Source organism: Scardinius erythrophthalmus, assembly GCF_964197995.2.
Source record: "Scardinius erythrophthalmus genome assembly, chromosome: 21".
NCBI classification, from domain to species: domain Eukaryota; kingdom Metazoa; phylum Chordata; class Actinopteri; order Cypriniformes; family Leuciscidae; genus Scardinius; species Scardinius erythrophthalmus.
Window position 1 is genome coordinate 9,120,168 of NC_138241.1, and position 17,885 is coordinate 9,138,052.

A 17,885-nucleotide genomic window follows, 5' to 3' on the forward strand; every position below is an offset into this window, starting at 1 on the left:
AAACACAATCAACTGCTTCTCCCTTCCAAAGAAAAGCAATGACCGCATGACTAGAAATGCATGACTATATCAGACAATATGAAAATGAAGATTATTTTTAGCAACTGCAATAATGACAATAAGGAATCATTTTAAATTCCATGATAAGAGCTTTTACAAATATCATCTTAGTGAAAGCCAAATACTTTTATAAACAAGCAGCTTTTCATCTTTCGGCATATTACCAACAAATCAATTTGAGTAACAAGTTAGCCTGAAAAACTGACAACAATATCAGAATTTCTTCATTTTTGAAGACATTTTTCAAAAACCTAAAAATGTGCTTCCAGTTTTCAGTGAGTTTGAGTGACAACTGAAAGACCCTCTCTTAATCTCTCTTCAAACATTCAAGTCAAGTCAAGTCATCTTCATTTATATAGCTCTTTTAACAATGTAGATTGTTTCAAAGCAGCTTTACAGAGATAAACGTATAATTTAAGGTAACAGAGATTGTTTTGGCTTTATAGCGGTTCTTTAATAAAGTTATTTTCCAGCTAAAGTTAGTTTTGACTGATTCGCTTCCGTCGCAATGATCATTTGTTATTAAATTTGAGGCCGCTAAGACGACACCATTCTCTCTACACAGACTTTAATCGCGAACCTGTGAGAAACGCTGATGGCGGTCACATGCGCATTAAGAATTGGTTCTATAGTTATGTGCGAATATATGTGCGCAGGTTTGGAATTCCCTACAAACCAAGCCTAAACAAAGTACTGTCGTTTCCTTATAATTTTTGATACAGAATTTTATTATTTTTTATTTAAATATTTTTATTTTTTAATTTATTCAAGGGGACCAGTGCTTTGAAGAGGAGAATGTGGAAGAACAAAAGCAAAGCAAAAAACACATCTGGACATGTGTTCGTCTGGTGTGACTTGGACACTGCTGAAGCTGCATTACTTGAATTATACAGCTGCATCCTGAGTAGTTTTTTTTTTTTTTTTTCAGCAGCAGCCTCTAAGAACAACACAAATACAACCATTGCGTCCCCGTCCTCTCCTGCTGACCAGAACCATTGTCTTGGCTTTTGTTGGAGCAGCAGATACAGGCAAGAGGGAGAGCTTAAGAGCTTCAGGGTCTGGCTGGAATGCTCTTTATCCTCCTCTTTCCAAGCAGTGCTCCTCAAGTAGAGGCCATGGGTCATGGGAGGAGTCTTAGTCCTTCACAGAGGACTTGGGTAATACAACAGCCTGTTAGACTGATGAGGGATGAGTACAATCAGCCTGTGAGCGAGTGACACTCTACGACTGCTTCTGTGACACTGTCTGCTCCTCCTACTCTTGATGGCATATAAATGAGTGTGAGCACAGTCCTGGAAAAGGAGAATCAACTGGATGTAGAGACTTAGAGTCTTCATTCTTCAAACATCCATCCTCTAATAAGACAGGAACAAAGATATTTACTTAAACAGGTAGTAGTAGTATTAAATATTTTCAGAACAAATATGCTGAACACCGGCACACTATTTCTAATTTATTGCCTTAGTGTTGGGGAAGCATTTATGACCAATTCAGATGCAACAGGAAAGAAGTCATACCAGATCCAGAATGGGCCATGCACCTACACTTTTCTGCTGCCAGAACCGCAGAACTGTGGAGGTCCTTCAAGTACCTACACCAACCAAGTGCAGCGAGATGACCTGGTTGACTACGACAGCTCAGTCCAAAGACTAGAACAACTAGAGACCATCATGGAGAACAACACACAATGGCTGCAAAAGGTACCAAGTTCCTCTTGTACATGACAGCAGAAAACAAGTACATAAATAGATGTGGTTTTTAAAGGTAATTTGCTTATATTTTAGGACACTTTTGTGGTTTCATTTCAGAGTTAGGTATGTTTTGTTTATGTGAAAGTAGTTTTCTAAACTTAAATGTGAATTTCACCTGAATCCACTTACAAATGGGAGTATGGTTTGCAGTTCAACTTGTGGAAGTGAATCATTACTGATGTATAATTTGCATCTTGGCAAGCCATCACTAACACTTACTAAAAACTATTACTTATTGTAAATCTGCTTCGCATCTCTTGAAATGCATTCACGGCAGAAAAATGCAAGTGCTGATTTGTGCGTGTAAAGATTTGGTGGAAAGTTTCCGCTAGTATTCTTTGTGGTACTTGCATTGATGCAAATGTACCATGGTTCAGACACAAATATAATGTCAAGACAGACCTCTAGGGGAGGGGAAAGGGGTTAGAATCAAACGCAAGCCAAGCAAACTCAAACTAAGAATCAAACCAAGACTTAAAGGAGAACTCCGGTCAATTTTAACATTGAGCTCATTTTTTTGTAAATTTGGAGTGCTGTCAATACAGAGAACAACGACAAAAATCGTGTTGCCTACACAGTGTTATCCTCTTTTTAAAATTTGCACCCTGCTGACTTCAATGGGGCAAGTTTTAAACCTGCTTTTAGCCTCTTAACATCCTTGATGTGTCATTACAAGTGCACAGCTAATGTGAGTGATTCCTTCGGAGTGATCACGGGTGAATCTGACTGCAGTAGATGTGAAAGATAGTAATAAAAATGATGTTATTTCAGCCAGCGCACATACCTGTATTTTCTTCCTGTTTTCGGTCGAAGTCCATAGTAATCGATTGCCAAGTTCACACGCATAGGTTTAGTTACCTATGATCACGCGCGTGAACTCGACAATCGATTACTATGGACTTCGACCGAAAACAGGAAGAAAATACAGGTATGTGCGCTGGCTGAAATAACATTTTTATTAATATCTTTTAGCTGTGCACTTGTATTGACACATCAAGGATGTTAAGAGGCTAAAAGCTGGTTTAAAACTTGCCCCATTGAAGTCAACAGGGTGCAAATTTTAAAAAGAGGATAACACGGTGTAGGCAACACCGATTTTTGTCGTTGTTCTCTGTATTGACACCACTCCAAATTTACAAAAAAATGAGCTCAATGTTAAAATTGACCGGAGTTCTCCTTTAAGCCAGAGAGCTGTATGACTTCAGTGTGCTTTACTCACAATGAAACAATGTAATCAGTTCAATCAAGCAGCTAAAAATCAGGAAACAACAATGAATGCTTATTTTAAAGGAATGAAAATTATTCCTTTCAATGCCATCAGTGAGGCAAGGAAGAGTTAGTTCAGTTGGTAACACTTTACAATAAGGTTTCATTAATTAACATTGGTTAACTACTTTAGTTAACATGAACTAACAATGAACAATACTTCTACAGCATTTATTCAATGGTAATTTCAACATTTACTAATACATTTTTAAAAATCCAAAGTTGTGTTTAACATTATTTAATGCACTGTGAACTAACATGAACAATGAACAATTAGATTATACTGAAGTACTAACATCAACAAAGTTTAATAAATGCTTTAAAAACATATTGCGTATTATTAGTTCATATTAGCTAATGCATTAAAGGTGCATTGCGCAAGTCTCTGAGTTTTTGCAGAACTATGCCCCCTCTGGCGGCAAGCGAAACTGCAACCAGAAGTGTGCACGCTCACGGACAAAAGTTTTCTTTTTTTTTATCTTACGTGGAGTTTGCGTTGGTGTTTGAAATGAACTACAAGCCGGTCTCTTAGAATCCATCTTCTACGGAGAATGGCGGCGAATACACAAACCTGCCAGACACAGCCAGGTGAGAGTGCCGTGAACGCGCATGACGTCACGCCCAGTCTAAAATTCCGGCCCGAATCCCTCTTATTTATTTTACTTTACAGGATTATAGAGACAATCTCAGTGATCAGAGAAGGGCTCATTCAGCCCATCAGGCAATTGTTTAAGCATGTATAGGTTAGAAAACGGGTATTTTTAACATGAAAAGTTGCTTAATGCACCTTTAACTAATATTAACTAATGTGACCTTACTGTAAAGTGTTACCATTCAGTTTGTTTCAGGATAATGTATATGAACATTGCAACCATGTTCATATCCGCATCAAAATAATCAGTCCAAAATTGCCTGAACAAGGTGCTCTCGGCCGGATTGAAAATCTCTGCAGTGGTCCATGTGTGGAGAGAGAGCAATCTGACCCAAGAACCTCTTCTCATTGTTTTTGATATCATTGATGACTCATATTAAAGAAATGTAATTTTTTATTGCTAACGATAATTTGACAATATTTTGCTTAGTGTGCTACTAATCAAACAATATCAGTATCAATTTATCATCTATTTTTGCACTGCAGAAATGGCACAGAAGTATTCAAATGTATTTACACTGCAATTATAAATGCATAAATTATGCTATGATTTTATATTATATATATTTCATAATATTTTGAAATATGAAATGAAACTGAAATTAACTGATAGGTTACTTAAGAGATATAAAATTAAAACTGCCAGTATATGGCAGCAAGTCACTGTCTTAATGAGTCATTGATTCATTCATTCATCCATCAAGATTGAATGGTTGATTCACATTTTTTTTTTTCATCTTAGCATTTAAGAAATGTTTGCAGTGAGGATGAAACTTGTCACTCATTATTTCCATCCTGTTTGTTTGAGTCTTGGCTTGCTTCAGAAACTCGATACAGGAAATGAAATATCAGCAGAAAGCCTTTTGTCCAGTCAGATTCGAGAATTGGAACTACTGTAACTGTTATACATATAAAAATAGCCTAACAAGCTTATTGTGAGGTTTATGTTCTGTTATGTGGACACGTTTTTGTGCATGCTGACCACATCGTAACACTTATTTATATAGCAACAAATAATCAAAATAGAGAAAAAAACAAAATAAATCAAAATAAATTTTGTTTTCTGATGGAGTGTCAACTCTAGTGTAGACGGGTCCATGTACTTTTGCGTCCATTCCTTTTTCCTTTTTTAACCACGAAAAAAAGAAAGAAAAAAGAACGGTTGTTGTATTTTTAAATGCTATGTTGAATACCAAAATTTATATTAAAACTGTATACACAAATTTCATGTGCAAAAAATAAAATATTGACTTAATTTCAGATTTTTTTTATTACATTTTGCATCTTTATAAAATTAAATTAAAAACGGACAGATTAATGTCGAAAAAAAAAATCAATTTACAAGTTCTTTCGCAAAATTATTGTTTCTACACTTTCGAAAGCCATGTCTCTAAAACCACAATAATACACGATTTTAATAATACTTGATTTTAAAACTGAAATGGGCATTGCAGAACACCTGTCCCAACATGGTGAGAGGGAGATTGCTCCCCTCTTGTTCCTGTTAAAAAGTCAACCCATTCTCACTCACGAGGGGTCCAATACATGTCAAAAAGAATTGCTGTCACTATACTGACAGCAAATGCGCCCCCCACAGCGATGCAGGACATTCTTAAAGCGCATAACGTGAAAAACGCTTAATGTGGCTTAATGTAATAAGACAGTGATATTGATATTCAGCATACACCTGATTTATAAAGCATAGCCTACTATGTAGAAAATCAGATCAGGTCGAATATGAACGCAACATGCGTACACTTTCAGCGTTTTCCACTTAGAAAACTGTTACAAAGGGAATGCTTAACGTGGTTTAATTCAAGACAGTGATATTAAAAGATCACTAGGCTACAAACATTAATAAGCTATAACTAGTTTTAGTAAACACTATTGCTATAGCTCTAATATATTGTCATCCTCAGCAAAACAAGGACTTTTTGAGTGAACTTGCTGTACTAATGGGGGATTTAGTGGGGGATACCAGGCATTTTTTTTTTTTTGATGAAATTTTTAAAAACTCTTATAACATGTTTCAAAGAGCTGCAACGGCCGCAAGATGCAAATATTTTTCTGAACTTATCACAAACATTTGTCATACACCTCAAGTTCTTTTTTCTTCTATTAACTTTTTTTTAAACCCTTCAGTGCAGTCCATTTTAGAGCCCTCTACTTCACTTTGTGACACTTTCGAAAGTTTATAATAGATATGATCACAACTTTAAGATCTCAGTTGTCTAAATCAGTATGTACTATGCATGATGTTATGTTCTTCAATCTGGTCTGAGTTTGAGCCTATTAATCTGGTTCCATGTAATGAAATTGGTGGTCACCTAAAACCTACTATCTGTCCTCGGGATATTATTCCACCTCTTTTCCTGAGAAAAAATCATGGACACAGTTGGTCCTGGCCTGTTATTGGTTATTAACAAATGCTTGTCAACTGGATCCTTCCTATCTTTCTAACTTTTGTCCTATTTCTAATGTACCTTTTAACTCAAAGATCCTTGAGAGAGTTGTACTGTCTTCAATTACAATCTTATTTGGCTGTAAATTCTTTTCATGAAACGTTTCAATCTGGAATCTGAAATCCATGGCTTTAGTTTTATTAGATCTGAGTGCTGCATTTGATTTGGTCGACCATGAGGTCCTGTTGAGACACCTGAAGATATCTGTGGGTCTTCGTGGAATAGTCACAGTGGTTCTGACCAACACATGGTTCAGTGTTCGTATTGGTCATCAGTCCTCCTCTAGTATACCTCTTGATTGTGGAGTCCCACAGGGATCAATCCTCGGGCCGATATTGTTTACCCTGTACATGCTACCTTTGGGTTCCATTTTTAATAAATAAAGAGTATCCTTTCATCGCAGTTGTCTAATTCAGTATATACTATCCATCCTATGCATTTCTTGATGGTACTCAGATCTATTTTCCCTTAAAAAACAATGATAAAAATGGTTTACAACCACTGTTGGCCTGTTTAAAAGAACTCAAGCTTTGGCATTATTTAGAAAATAAAACTATATATTACTAAAAATAAAATTATATTTGGGTCAAAGAAATACTGTGTTTGATGTTGACCGTGGTTCTCTTGCCCTATATGAAACTCAATGAGTTCGAAATCTGCGCGTTCTGTTTGATCAGTACTGTTGTAAAATCATGCAAACTCTCTAATGTGAAAACCTTTTTATCCCTGAGTAACTTCCAAGTGGTGATTCATGCTTTCGTAACTTATTAGTCTTTCTTAATCTTATTCTTTTCTGTACAGCACTTTGGTCAGCCTTGGTTGTTTTTTTTTTAAATGTGCTTTATAAATAAATATAGTATTGTATTGTATTGTAAAGCATAGACAAGTAGATGAGTCCAGAATTTGAAAGCAACAAGCTAGTTTCACGTTAACATTTACATTTAATCATTTAGCAGACACTTTTAATTAAAGCAACTTTCAAATGAGAACAATAGAAGCAATCAAAAAACAATCAAACAGGGCAACAGGTAAGTGCTGTGTCAAATCCCAGTTAGTCTAGCAAAGTGCACTATTTTTTTAATAAATAGAAAACAATAGAATAGAATAGAACAAAATAGAATAAGTAAGTGCTAGTATTAATGGGTCATGTGTTGATGAAAAGTCCTTGATTAAATAATGTCTTGCGCCAATGTTGACTTTTCAGGGTATTTTTGTTTAACAATTCAGAGGTTGAGGTTGTATTTTCTGTAGTCTTATCTAAGAGTTTCTGTTCTATTCGAATTTTAAATAATTCCTTCTGATTTCACCCACAGCTGGAGAACTACATCCAGGAGAACCTCAAACAAGACATGGCCCAAATTCAGAATAACGCAGTGCAAAACCACACAGTGACCATGATCAAGATTGGGACCAGCCTTCTGAGTCAAACAGCAGAGCAAACACGGAAAATCACTACTGTTGAAGCACAGGTAGGGGTTGATACTTCTCTAGGTAATTCAGTAGGCTAGGTTTAGTGGGTTCAGTTTCAAAACCTAACAGTTTTTTTTTCTACTGGCCCCGTTTGGCCAGTGGTTTACATTTTTACTTGCCTGGCCAAATTTTTTTACTGGCTCTATTTTGGTTGTATTTGACCCATGTAACTATACAATAAAAAAGGTTGTTGCAACACCAAAAATTTAAATACTAGCGAAATTTCTAATATTTGATGACTAAGCTTAAAAACGTACTCGGTTACTAACGTAACCTCGGTTCTCTCTAGAAGAGGGAACGAGTACTGCGTTTTTGTAAAAACGCTACGGGAAAAACTTTTTTTTCACGAAATACTGAAGCAAAAAATTATCCTTAATTTTCCATATATGTAAAGCGCGTTGCAGCAGTACACAGCTATGGCGAGGCAGCTTGCTCGCTCATTGGCTGTTCTGCGGCAACTGCATAAGCCTATCGAGCGAGGCCTGAAGTGACGTCAGGCCAATGAGGGCGCTTCGCGCCCTCCTTGCCACTTCCCGCCGAGACGGGTGTGGCTAACCTCTATAAAAGGAGCTCGAAAAGGCTGATTCACTTGATTTTCATCGCCGAAGCGAACCAGAGTGAACCGTACGCACGGCAGAGAACGCAGTACTCGTTCCCTCTTCTAGAGAGAACCGAGGTTACGTTAGTAACCGAGTACGTTCTCTTACGAGAGTCCTCTCGTACTGCGTTTTTGTAAAAACGCTACGGGAACCCCTTGTAAAACGCCGTGCGTACTGGGATAAAACACCGATCACTGGAAGCTAACCCAGGTATACAGTGCATAATCACCAGATAGACTCACAGAGAGTCTGGGAATAAAAGGGGGGGGGGGACCTTAATTCCCTATATTGTAGCGTCCGCAGACGCAAAACATGACCTCATAGAGAGAGCCTAGAGACAAAAGGGGAATCCCTCTGTCCTTATATGGCCCTCGAGAAGAACGGTCTGCCCTCGAGCAGCGCTCCCCATCCCGAGGTGGATGCGTCTGTCGACACCATCCTCACTCCCGAGGAAGTCCCCAGGCTTACACCTGATTGGTACCAGTCGTCCGCCATCCAAGGTATCAGGGCTGCCACACAGCTCTGATTGACCTTGAGACGTAACCGGCCGGACACCCACGCTCCGCGCGGTACTCGCGCTCTCAACCAGAACTGCAGAGGGTGCATGCGGAGCAAGCCCAGCTGAAGAACTGGCGATGCTGAGGCCATGAGACCCAACATCCTTTGAAACTTCCTGAGCGGGGTAGTCGCGCCGCAGCAGAAGGATCTCGCCACCGCGCTGAATGCGCAGCACGCGCTGTGGCGACAGCCGCGCTGTCATAGACTGTGAGTCCAGAATGGTACCCAGAAACGAAATCGCTTGACTGGGGTTCAGCGAACTCTTTGTCCAATTGACCGTGATACCAAGATTCTCGAGGTGATCGAGTAAAATGGTTCTGTGCTCCACGAGCTGTGATCGTGATTGAGCTAGGATAGATCAGGCCCTCATTGGCCTGACGTCACTTCAGGCCTCGCTCGATAGGCTTATGCAGTTGCCGCAGAACAGCCAATGAGCGAGCAAGCTGTCTCGCCATAGCTGTGTACTGCTGCAACGCGCTTTACATATATGGAAAATTAAGGATAATTTTTTGCTTCAGTATTTCGTGAAAAAGAGTTTTTCCCATAGCGTTTTTACAAAAACGCAGTACGAGAGGACTCTCGTAAGAGAACTAATAAATTGATGGTAAGTGTAGCTTCAGCTAAATGGGAAAACAACACACAGACAGGCTTCAGATGTTGATCCCAGGTTTTGTTGTAGACAATTACATCATCTAAATAAAAAGTGTAGCCTGTCTGTCTGTCAAGACATGGTTCATAAATCTTTGAAAGTTAAAGTGTGCATTTCTTAATCAAATCTTAAACTAGCCTGCATTACCTCTCTAGCTGCCAAAAGAAGTCAAGGTACTCCCTTCTCCCAGTTGCAGTAAACGTGCAACAGATAAGCACTTGATTGTTGATGTTGTACCCATACCTGCTCCACTATCTTGGCAAACATATTTGATGTAAAATCTGTCCACTGGTCCATCTGAATAATTTTCAGAATACAGAATATGGTGAAAATATATAACAGCTTGATTCGTATGGATTTTAGTTTTATCTCTTTATGAACTTTTTGAAGCGACAAAGTGGTAGTTGTGTGGACTGTCAATGGAGGGACAGAAAGATTTCTTTTAAAATATTTTCATTTGTGTTTTAAAGATAAACAAAATCTTACAAGTTTGGAAAGACAGTGTGAGTAATTTACGATCCCCACTGGGGAGTGATTGGGAGTTAGGTGCCTTGCTCAGTCATTTCCTACCAGTATTGAGAATCAAACCCGCAACATTCGGGTTATCAGTCTGACTCTCCTAACCATTAGGCCATGACTGCTCCCATGGCCACGAGTTAAATGCGTAAACAACCTGCACGACCATAGCAACCTGGAATAATCAGAAATGGATAGGCCTATAATAATAATTATTTATTTTTGATTAAGAAAAAGCACTAAATTAAGAAATTATTATATTAACATATTGCCTATTATATTGTATTGTATTGTGTGCGATGGTGCATATGGTGCAAGACAGCATTGGAATGAAGTTTATCACGCAGGTTTGTTTATGCAATTAACTCATGGCCATGAGTAATAGATGTTGTTCCTTCAACATGAAGTCATGGCCACAAGAAAAATTTATTGTTCCCTCAACATAGAATCTCGAGGTTACGACTATACATCATGTGGCCGTTACCGCCACAAAATGATCTTGTGGTCATGACTTATAACGTTACCAAGAGTTAATATGACGTTCCCACAAATTAACATCTCGTGGCCACAACATATTGTCATGTTCCCATGAGTTAATATGTCGTTGCCACGACAAAACTAAGTGAACCGAACATGTCCCCTCCCGGTCACTGTAGTATTAACCTTTTAAGTGCCACTCTTCAGCATAATGGTAACCACAAAACTCAAAAACATTACATAAACTATTTTTAATGTCCAACATAACTGAGCATTAAACACTAACATGTCTTTCCCTTTACTGAAAAAAACATAAATAACACATGATTAATCCCTGAATTTACTCTTAATTTAGACCCTTGCAAAGGATGCTAGGAACTAAATATCCACTTCCCAGTAAGTTGCCAACAAAATGATTCATGTAGTTTCAACAAATATATTAAGTAGACTTCAGTTTTAAATATATTTGATGGATTGAACAATGAAATTAAGTTGTGACGAAATGTTATGAAACATAAAAATGATGTTATTTTAGCTCATTTTAATTAATTAAATGGAACAAGAGGCAAAAATAAATCTTTTGAGTATACATTTAAGTGATTATTATTAATTTCTCGCAGGTCCTCCAATATGCACACAATAGAGTAGAGAACCAATTGTCAAAATGAATTGTTAATTCACGAACAATATGAATCTGTCTGTTATACTTTTTCCAAGTGTGAAAGTGCAATCGATACACCTCCGGGACTAATTAAAAAAATTAAGAACTGCAGCTTTTACCCTCTTACAATCTCTGTGATCTCCCACTGAAGCTTCTTGAGCCCTACCAACTAACACCGAGTCCTAACCAGCCACGACAATCATATTTTAGAAACAATTTTTATTTTTGCAACGTCATGGTTGGAACAAACATAGTATGACAATGATAATCTCAGGTATTGATTATGTGCTTTATTGTGACATGAATTTATTTGAGTTTGAATATAATTTTTCGTGACCTTTAGTAGTTCTGAAAGCGACAATGGATAATTCACATCAGATCTTGAAAATAAATTAACCTAACTCAATGTGAACAAACAAGTGTATTCTATGACAGATTGTTTCGTCACTCAGTATGTATTTTGGTAACACTTTACAATAAGGTTCATTAGTTAACACTAGTTAACTACCTTAGTTAACATGTTTTAAGAATGAACAATACTTCTTCAGCATTTATTAATCTTAGTTAATATTAATTTCAACATTTACTAATACTTTATTAAAATGACAGTTTGTATTTATTAACATTAGTTTAATGCACTGTGAACTAACATGAACAAACAATGAACAGCTGGATTTTAACTTTGTAACTAACAATAACAAAGATTCATAAAAACTGTAACAAATGTATTGCTCATTGTTAGTTCATTTTAGTAAATACATCAACTAATGTTAACTAATGAACCTTATAGTAAAGTGTTACCTGTATTTTAAATAAATGTTAAAATAGAGTAATATTTATTAATTTGATAATGTACGTATCCATTTCTTTGCGAGTGCAGTGTGCTTATAGAGAGAGGGCTGTAAAGAGCTCTTCTGTGATTTTTTATGATTTTGTTGCTATTGTAACTGATAATTCTGTTTTTGATGATCTTCCTCTAATCGTTGTTCATGTTTTAGTTTTTCATGCTTAATTTCACACTGCTTTGCCAAATCACTAATCTTAAGTTTTTTAACGAATTTCTTTTTCCTTTATTTTTTCCTTGTGTTCTGCACCCTGCCTAAACATCTCCTTTGCATGAGCCTGCTGTAATCCCAATATCTTTTTGCTGTTCAAATGATAGATTACTAGATTATGATTAAAAACTGAGGTCTCTGTAATCCAACACCAGATCCTGCTGCTGTGACTCCACAATCAATTTATTTAGGAAAAAAAAAAAGAAAAAAAAAAGCACACCAAACCTCCCAAAAATATAACTTCTTTTTCCCCAAGAGTTCAGCCTCTTAAAGAATATAATAGTGCCGGTGCAGATGTGAACCATCTGTTCAGACCTACAACCACGTTCATGCACTCAACCCAAGAATACACAAAAAAACAAAAAAAAAACAATGCAAGATTTGGTACAACCTAACAGGGAGCAAAAACAACCTATTCAATCTAAGCCACATTGACTTGGTCTGAATTTCAGAGCACACATGCTTGTCATAAGTGCACTTGATTTACTTCACTAATTACCTAATAGTTGTAGCATGATCACAAACACAGTCACGTTGTGTCACCCTAATCATCAGCAACACCCCCCACCCCCCCACCATTAAACACCATACATGGGGAAAAGAGAAACACATGAAAAATTAACCCACAAGATCAGCTCTCACGGATGTGACACCAATAAATAAATTACAAGCAATAGCACAAACAAATACAACCGACCGAAAGATACACATTAAATAAATTGTGCTTTAAGTCTATAAGGTCATTCTAATAGCAAGAAATACTACTAGAGAAATTGAATAAAGTAAAATTTGTAAAACAAAAACAAAACTGCATTGTCTTAGTACGGTATGAATTGAATATGCATTGATTCTAGGGGTGTGGACGAATATTTGAATTTTCAAATATTCAATCAATGTTGTTTTGCTGGCCGTAAATGCTGTGAAATCCATGCCAACTAAAACTCAGTTATAACTAAATGCACCGGGTGACGCTGTGGAGCTTGTTAACAAGTTGATTGTATTTGATCACAGAATGTCGTCGTCTGCCTCAGCAAAGCAAAGTTTAGAATTACTTTGATCAAAATTATTTTACTAAATGAACTTACAAAATGGAATTACTTTTGATAAAATGGGTCAACATGTCATGAAACATTGTCTGGTGAAATGGAGATATCCTAAATATCGCCACCATGACATCACATGAAATCCAAACACCAGGACAGCTGTCCATCACTGCATTCACGACTGCAGGTAAACACAGCTGTACCCCCAGTGAGCTGAGAAGATAACTTCTCTCATCTCATAGTAAAATGATCTCTAGACATATGCTTCTTTTAAAGAAAGAAGCATATGTAGTACTTTCCCCTGTAGTAAATCATTTTATCCCTTAAAACTCATCTTTGATCACCAAAATGACATATTTAAATGTTTTTTACTGTGAAATTCTTAAAATAGCTTGAATGCAACTACATCCCTTGCTTCATTTAGTATACGCGGATCCATTAATATGTTCATCATAACATCGTAATATACATAATACACCCGCTATATTGCTAAATCTACCTGATTTTTCATATAAAAAAACAAAAAAAAAAAACAGGATAACCTGGCATCTCTTAATACCCCTGCTAGTTCACTGTAAGTGATATGCCAAAGCCCGCCGGCACGTTGTCGTGATTGGTTACAAGGTAGTTTCTGATGTCAGATGCGTTTTTGAGACTGACTTTTTTTCACTGCAGTTTTAAGGAGAAAATACTCAGCAATGGTGATGACTTATGAATTTACACATGGTTTGTCTTAAAGCATATTAAAAACACCACATTAGACATATAAACAATATTAAAAGCTTGATTTTCACCACAGGGGGACACTTGCAGAGAAAAGCAATGTTATTCTCTCAAAAATATCGTGAAGAAACACTAAATTATTAAGAAGATGGTTTTATAGTTAGAAGTCAGAATTCCAACATACATGTTAAAGCCAAGATATTTGTATGGGTGCTTTAAGAATACTTCATTTAATGAAACATGGAAGACCACAACAGCTGAAAAAACAACAACTAGAAAACACCTTCAGTGGAGGGAATTTGATTCACTGAAAGAAAGTGAATATGGAAATACTCATGGTTTGCAGTCTCATCTAAGATGCTTTCTGTTGGAAACACAATGTCTATTTTCATCTTTAGGTAATTAACCAAACAACTCGACTTGAACGTCAGCTTCTTGAGAACTCCATTTCAACCAGCAAACTGGAAAATGAAATTCTGCAACAGATAAATGAAATCCAAAAGCTGAATGTAAAGAACAGGTAATAATATTAATATAATATTAATTGAGCTGTTTAGAAAAACTCCACAATTTGTCTCTCCAAATTCTGGAGGAAGATCTATTCAAGTCACAAACATTTTTATAGAAACTTAAATTCACATTGCTACTAACTCCATTCATAGAGTTGAAAAAACAATGTCTTGAGGAAAACTGAGTGTTTTTCAAAACTTGTTCTCTTGGTTCCTCTTAGTTTTCTGGAAAAACGAGTGGAGGACATGGAAGGCAAGAGAAATACAGAGCTAGAAAACTTGAAAGCGGAGAAGGAACAGCTCAAGAAGCTGGTGGAGAAGCAGACTAGCATCATAAAAGAGATGGAGCAACAACTGCTCCGCACCTCCTCCGATAACTCCGCCATGAAGCAGCAGCAGCAGGAGCTGACAAATACAGTCAACAACCTAATTCACACCATCTCTGTGGGTAAGCAAGGTGGGGTTTGCATCAGTATTTCAACCGTTATTACACATGGGACCTGGGGCAAAATAAACTCCAAAAACAATATTGTGCCAGACAGTTCACCTATTATTCACCTATAATATTATGCAGCTGTTCAAATGTTTGGGGAAAAGGCTAGACCGCAAGTTAGACAGAGACGGATAGAAAGATAATCATCAGAGTACGGTAAACACAATATACTTTGTCACGGTTCAACAGTTTCAGTTAAAGACCTTTAAGGCACTAGTCATAATGAAATTATTTTCTCAAAACTTCTTATATTACTTGACAGTAACTTGTAGCATGAATACAACACTTTATCAGTAAGGATAGGCAGTGTGATCAAAATCCCAAAATGTATAAAACCGCATAAAAGGAGAATAAATTATGAAATTAAGTGTTTGTTTGTGTGTTATTTGCACAAGAATAATAGAGGTAGAGATGTGTTAAGTGTTTACTGTTCTGTGATGTTGTACTTTTGCAGAGGTTACCATTGTGGTCAAGAGTAGAGCCTGTGGTTAGGTTGAGAATTGACTATAAAACCTTAAGACTTTATATGCTGCATGTTGATTATCTGCGTACATGCAATAGTACAACCGTGGCCAAAAGTATTGGCAGCGACAAATTTTGTGTTTTGCAATGTTTGGTGCTTCAGTATTTTCTGGCCAGCCACGATCAAATATGAGCAGGCCCTCCACGTTATGGAGATGAAGCTGGTCCCTCTGGCTTGACCACATCATGAATAAAGCGGACCAAAGGGGCATGAGCCCATAGTTGACAAGATGCATGAAGCCCAACTCCGCTGGTATGGCCACGTCATCAGAAGCAGCAACGAGACCATGGCGAAAATGGGCTATCATCCATCACCATCTGGACGACGACAGCGCAGCCGGATGAAAAATCGGTGGCTCGATCGCCTGGCGGAGGACATGAGGTCCGCTTGTTTGCATGCCTCTAGCGTGTGTCCCTGCGCCAACGCGGGACACACGCTAGAACGAAGAAGCTGCTTCTGTATTTGCAGATTATCTTTTTCACATGTTTCTATGGTACACTGGAAAACAATAAGCATTTCATACATTTTAAAGTCTTTCATTGGAAAAACCATTCAATATGTGCAAAGAGTCAATATTTACAGTGTTGTTAAAATCCTAACAGATGGTGAGCCATTCTTGCTTTGTAAGTGCTCAGAGTTGATCACAAGTTGTGGACTTTTGCATGTCCACTTGCCCTTTGAGGATTGACCATAGGTTCTCTATGGGATTAAGATCCAGGGAGTTTCCTGGCCACAGATCCAAAATTTCCATGTATTGATCTTCATTCCATGTATTGATCAGTCACTTCATTATCACTCTTTCCTTGTGACATGGAGTGCTCCATTACGCTGGAAAGTGCACAGATCATCGCCAAATTACTCCTAGATCATTGAGAGTAGTTGCTCTTACATTATTCATGGCAGTGATTTTGGGCATAATTGTGAGAGCCCCCTCCCTTGCATAAAAAGCAACCCCACACATGGATGCTCTCAGAATGCTTCAGCGTCTTGTGCGGTCCAATCCTTGTACTTCCTTCAGAATTTCAGTCAGTTTTTGATGTTTTTCTTGGAGAGAAGTGGCTACTTTTTTCTTCTCTATAGGCCGTTGTCCTGAAGTCTTCACCTTACTGTGTGTGCAGATGCACTCACACCCACCTGCTGCCAAAATTGAGCAAGCACTGCACTGGTGGTGACATGATTCCATAGCTGACTCCTCAGCAGCAAACTTTGTGAAGCACAAAATTTGTCACAATACAATACAGCTGTATAGTTATAGTTCTTTGCTACAGTAGCACATGGTATTGTGTGCTATTGCTAAGGTAGCTGGTAGTTAACCATAAAATATTTGAGTTCAATCAAATTGTAGTCAATACTTCATTATAACATGTTTGTGTAGGAAAAAATCTAAATTTAAAGTTCTATTAACTTAATCTTTGAGTTTGTTAACTTAAAAATTTGATGAAACCGATTACCGCACTTTTTTTTTTTGTTCTGTCAATTTAGAACTTTTCTAGGAATTTAGTTTTCCCTCTTTTCCACCCCGCTTTTAAATCACTTATGAATAGTGGTGTGACGATAGGGCTGTGCCCGTAAACTTGACAACCGCATCACTGCGGTGGTCCGCCAAAACACTTTTTTTTTTTTTGTAAGTGAATGCTGTTTTACGTGAATATTATGACACGAGTGAAGCACAAAGCTTTGTTTACAAAAGAAATAATAGGTTTGCAATTTAAACGTTACATTGCAGCCATGGAATCATTTGGATTTGTGCCGAATGAGAGAGGTAGGTCACGTGAGCCCATACATTTAAGCTTTGTATTATGTTTTGCGAATTTAACAATATTCCATTAGACATGGAATATCTTGTTTCTTTTCCCAAATCTTCACTCACGTCTCGCCCATTTTCGCAGTGGATTATAAAAGTTTCTTCCTTTGGTTCACTTTTAATTTGTCCTACAGCGTTTTTTCTACTTTACCACAGTAAAAATGTGAATATAATAGGCCTGATACCTTTTTGCTTGCACATCAAAAAAAAAAAAAAAAACACAGTTTGTGCATGTTATCATGGTAAGGGCAGTGATAAACATCAAGTTTATTTGTATAGCGCATTTCACACACGCTTGGGATTTAATGCCTGGTTCAGATTACACACAGATTACAATTTTGGCACGATCCGTTTGACGTGTCGTGGGGATTCGTAAACGAGAACGGGCGTCGGGACATAAGATTCGATCGTTTCATCTCATATAGTGTGTCAGTGGACAACAACCGACACCACATCTGCGATGCTTCACCACATCGCGATGAAAAGACAAAAAAGCTATTTTTTTTCGGCCCTCCACGACGGGTTCCGTCAAGAGTGAGTGAGTGTGTGCGAGTGAGTGTGTGTGCGCGAGTGAGAGCATGAGTGAGTGAGTGAGTGAGTGAGTGAGTGTGTGT

At 37.5% G+C, this 17,885-nt stretch overlaps 2 protein-coding genes across 7 annotated transcripts in view; one reads left to right on the plus strand and one right to left on the minus strand.

The window, feature by feature from the left end:
* mcph1 (microcephalin 1) overlaps positions 1-17,885 on the minus strand; it is a 113,129-nt gene that overhangs the window by 16,173 nt on the left and 79,071 nt on the right. The window lies entirely within an intron of this gene.
* angpt2a (angiopoietin 2a) overlaps positions 1,364-17,885 on the plus strand; it is a 32,503-nt gene continuing 15,981 nt past the window's right edge. Inside the window, exons 1-4 of one of the 2 annotated variants that reach the window (XM_081350989.1) lie at positions 1,364-1,760; positions 7,505-7,660; positions 14,341-14,462; positions 14,673-14,899. In XM_081350989.1, coding sequence (XP_081207115.1) covers positions 1,485-1,760; positions 7,505-7,660; positions 14,341-14,462; positions 14,673-14,899 — 781 coding nt within the window. In that variant the 5' untranslated portion in view covers positions 1,364-1,484. Of the gene's footprint in view, positions 1,761-7,504; positions 7,661-14,340; positions 14,463-14,672; positions 14,909-17,885 lie in introns of both variants that reach the window. The other variant, XM_081350988.1, reaches the window with a different exon arrangement.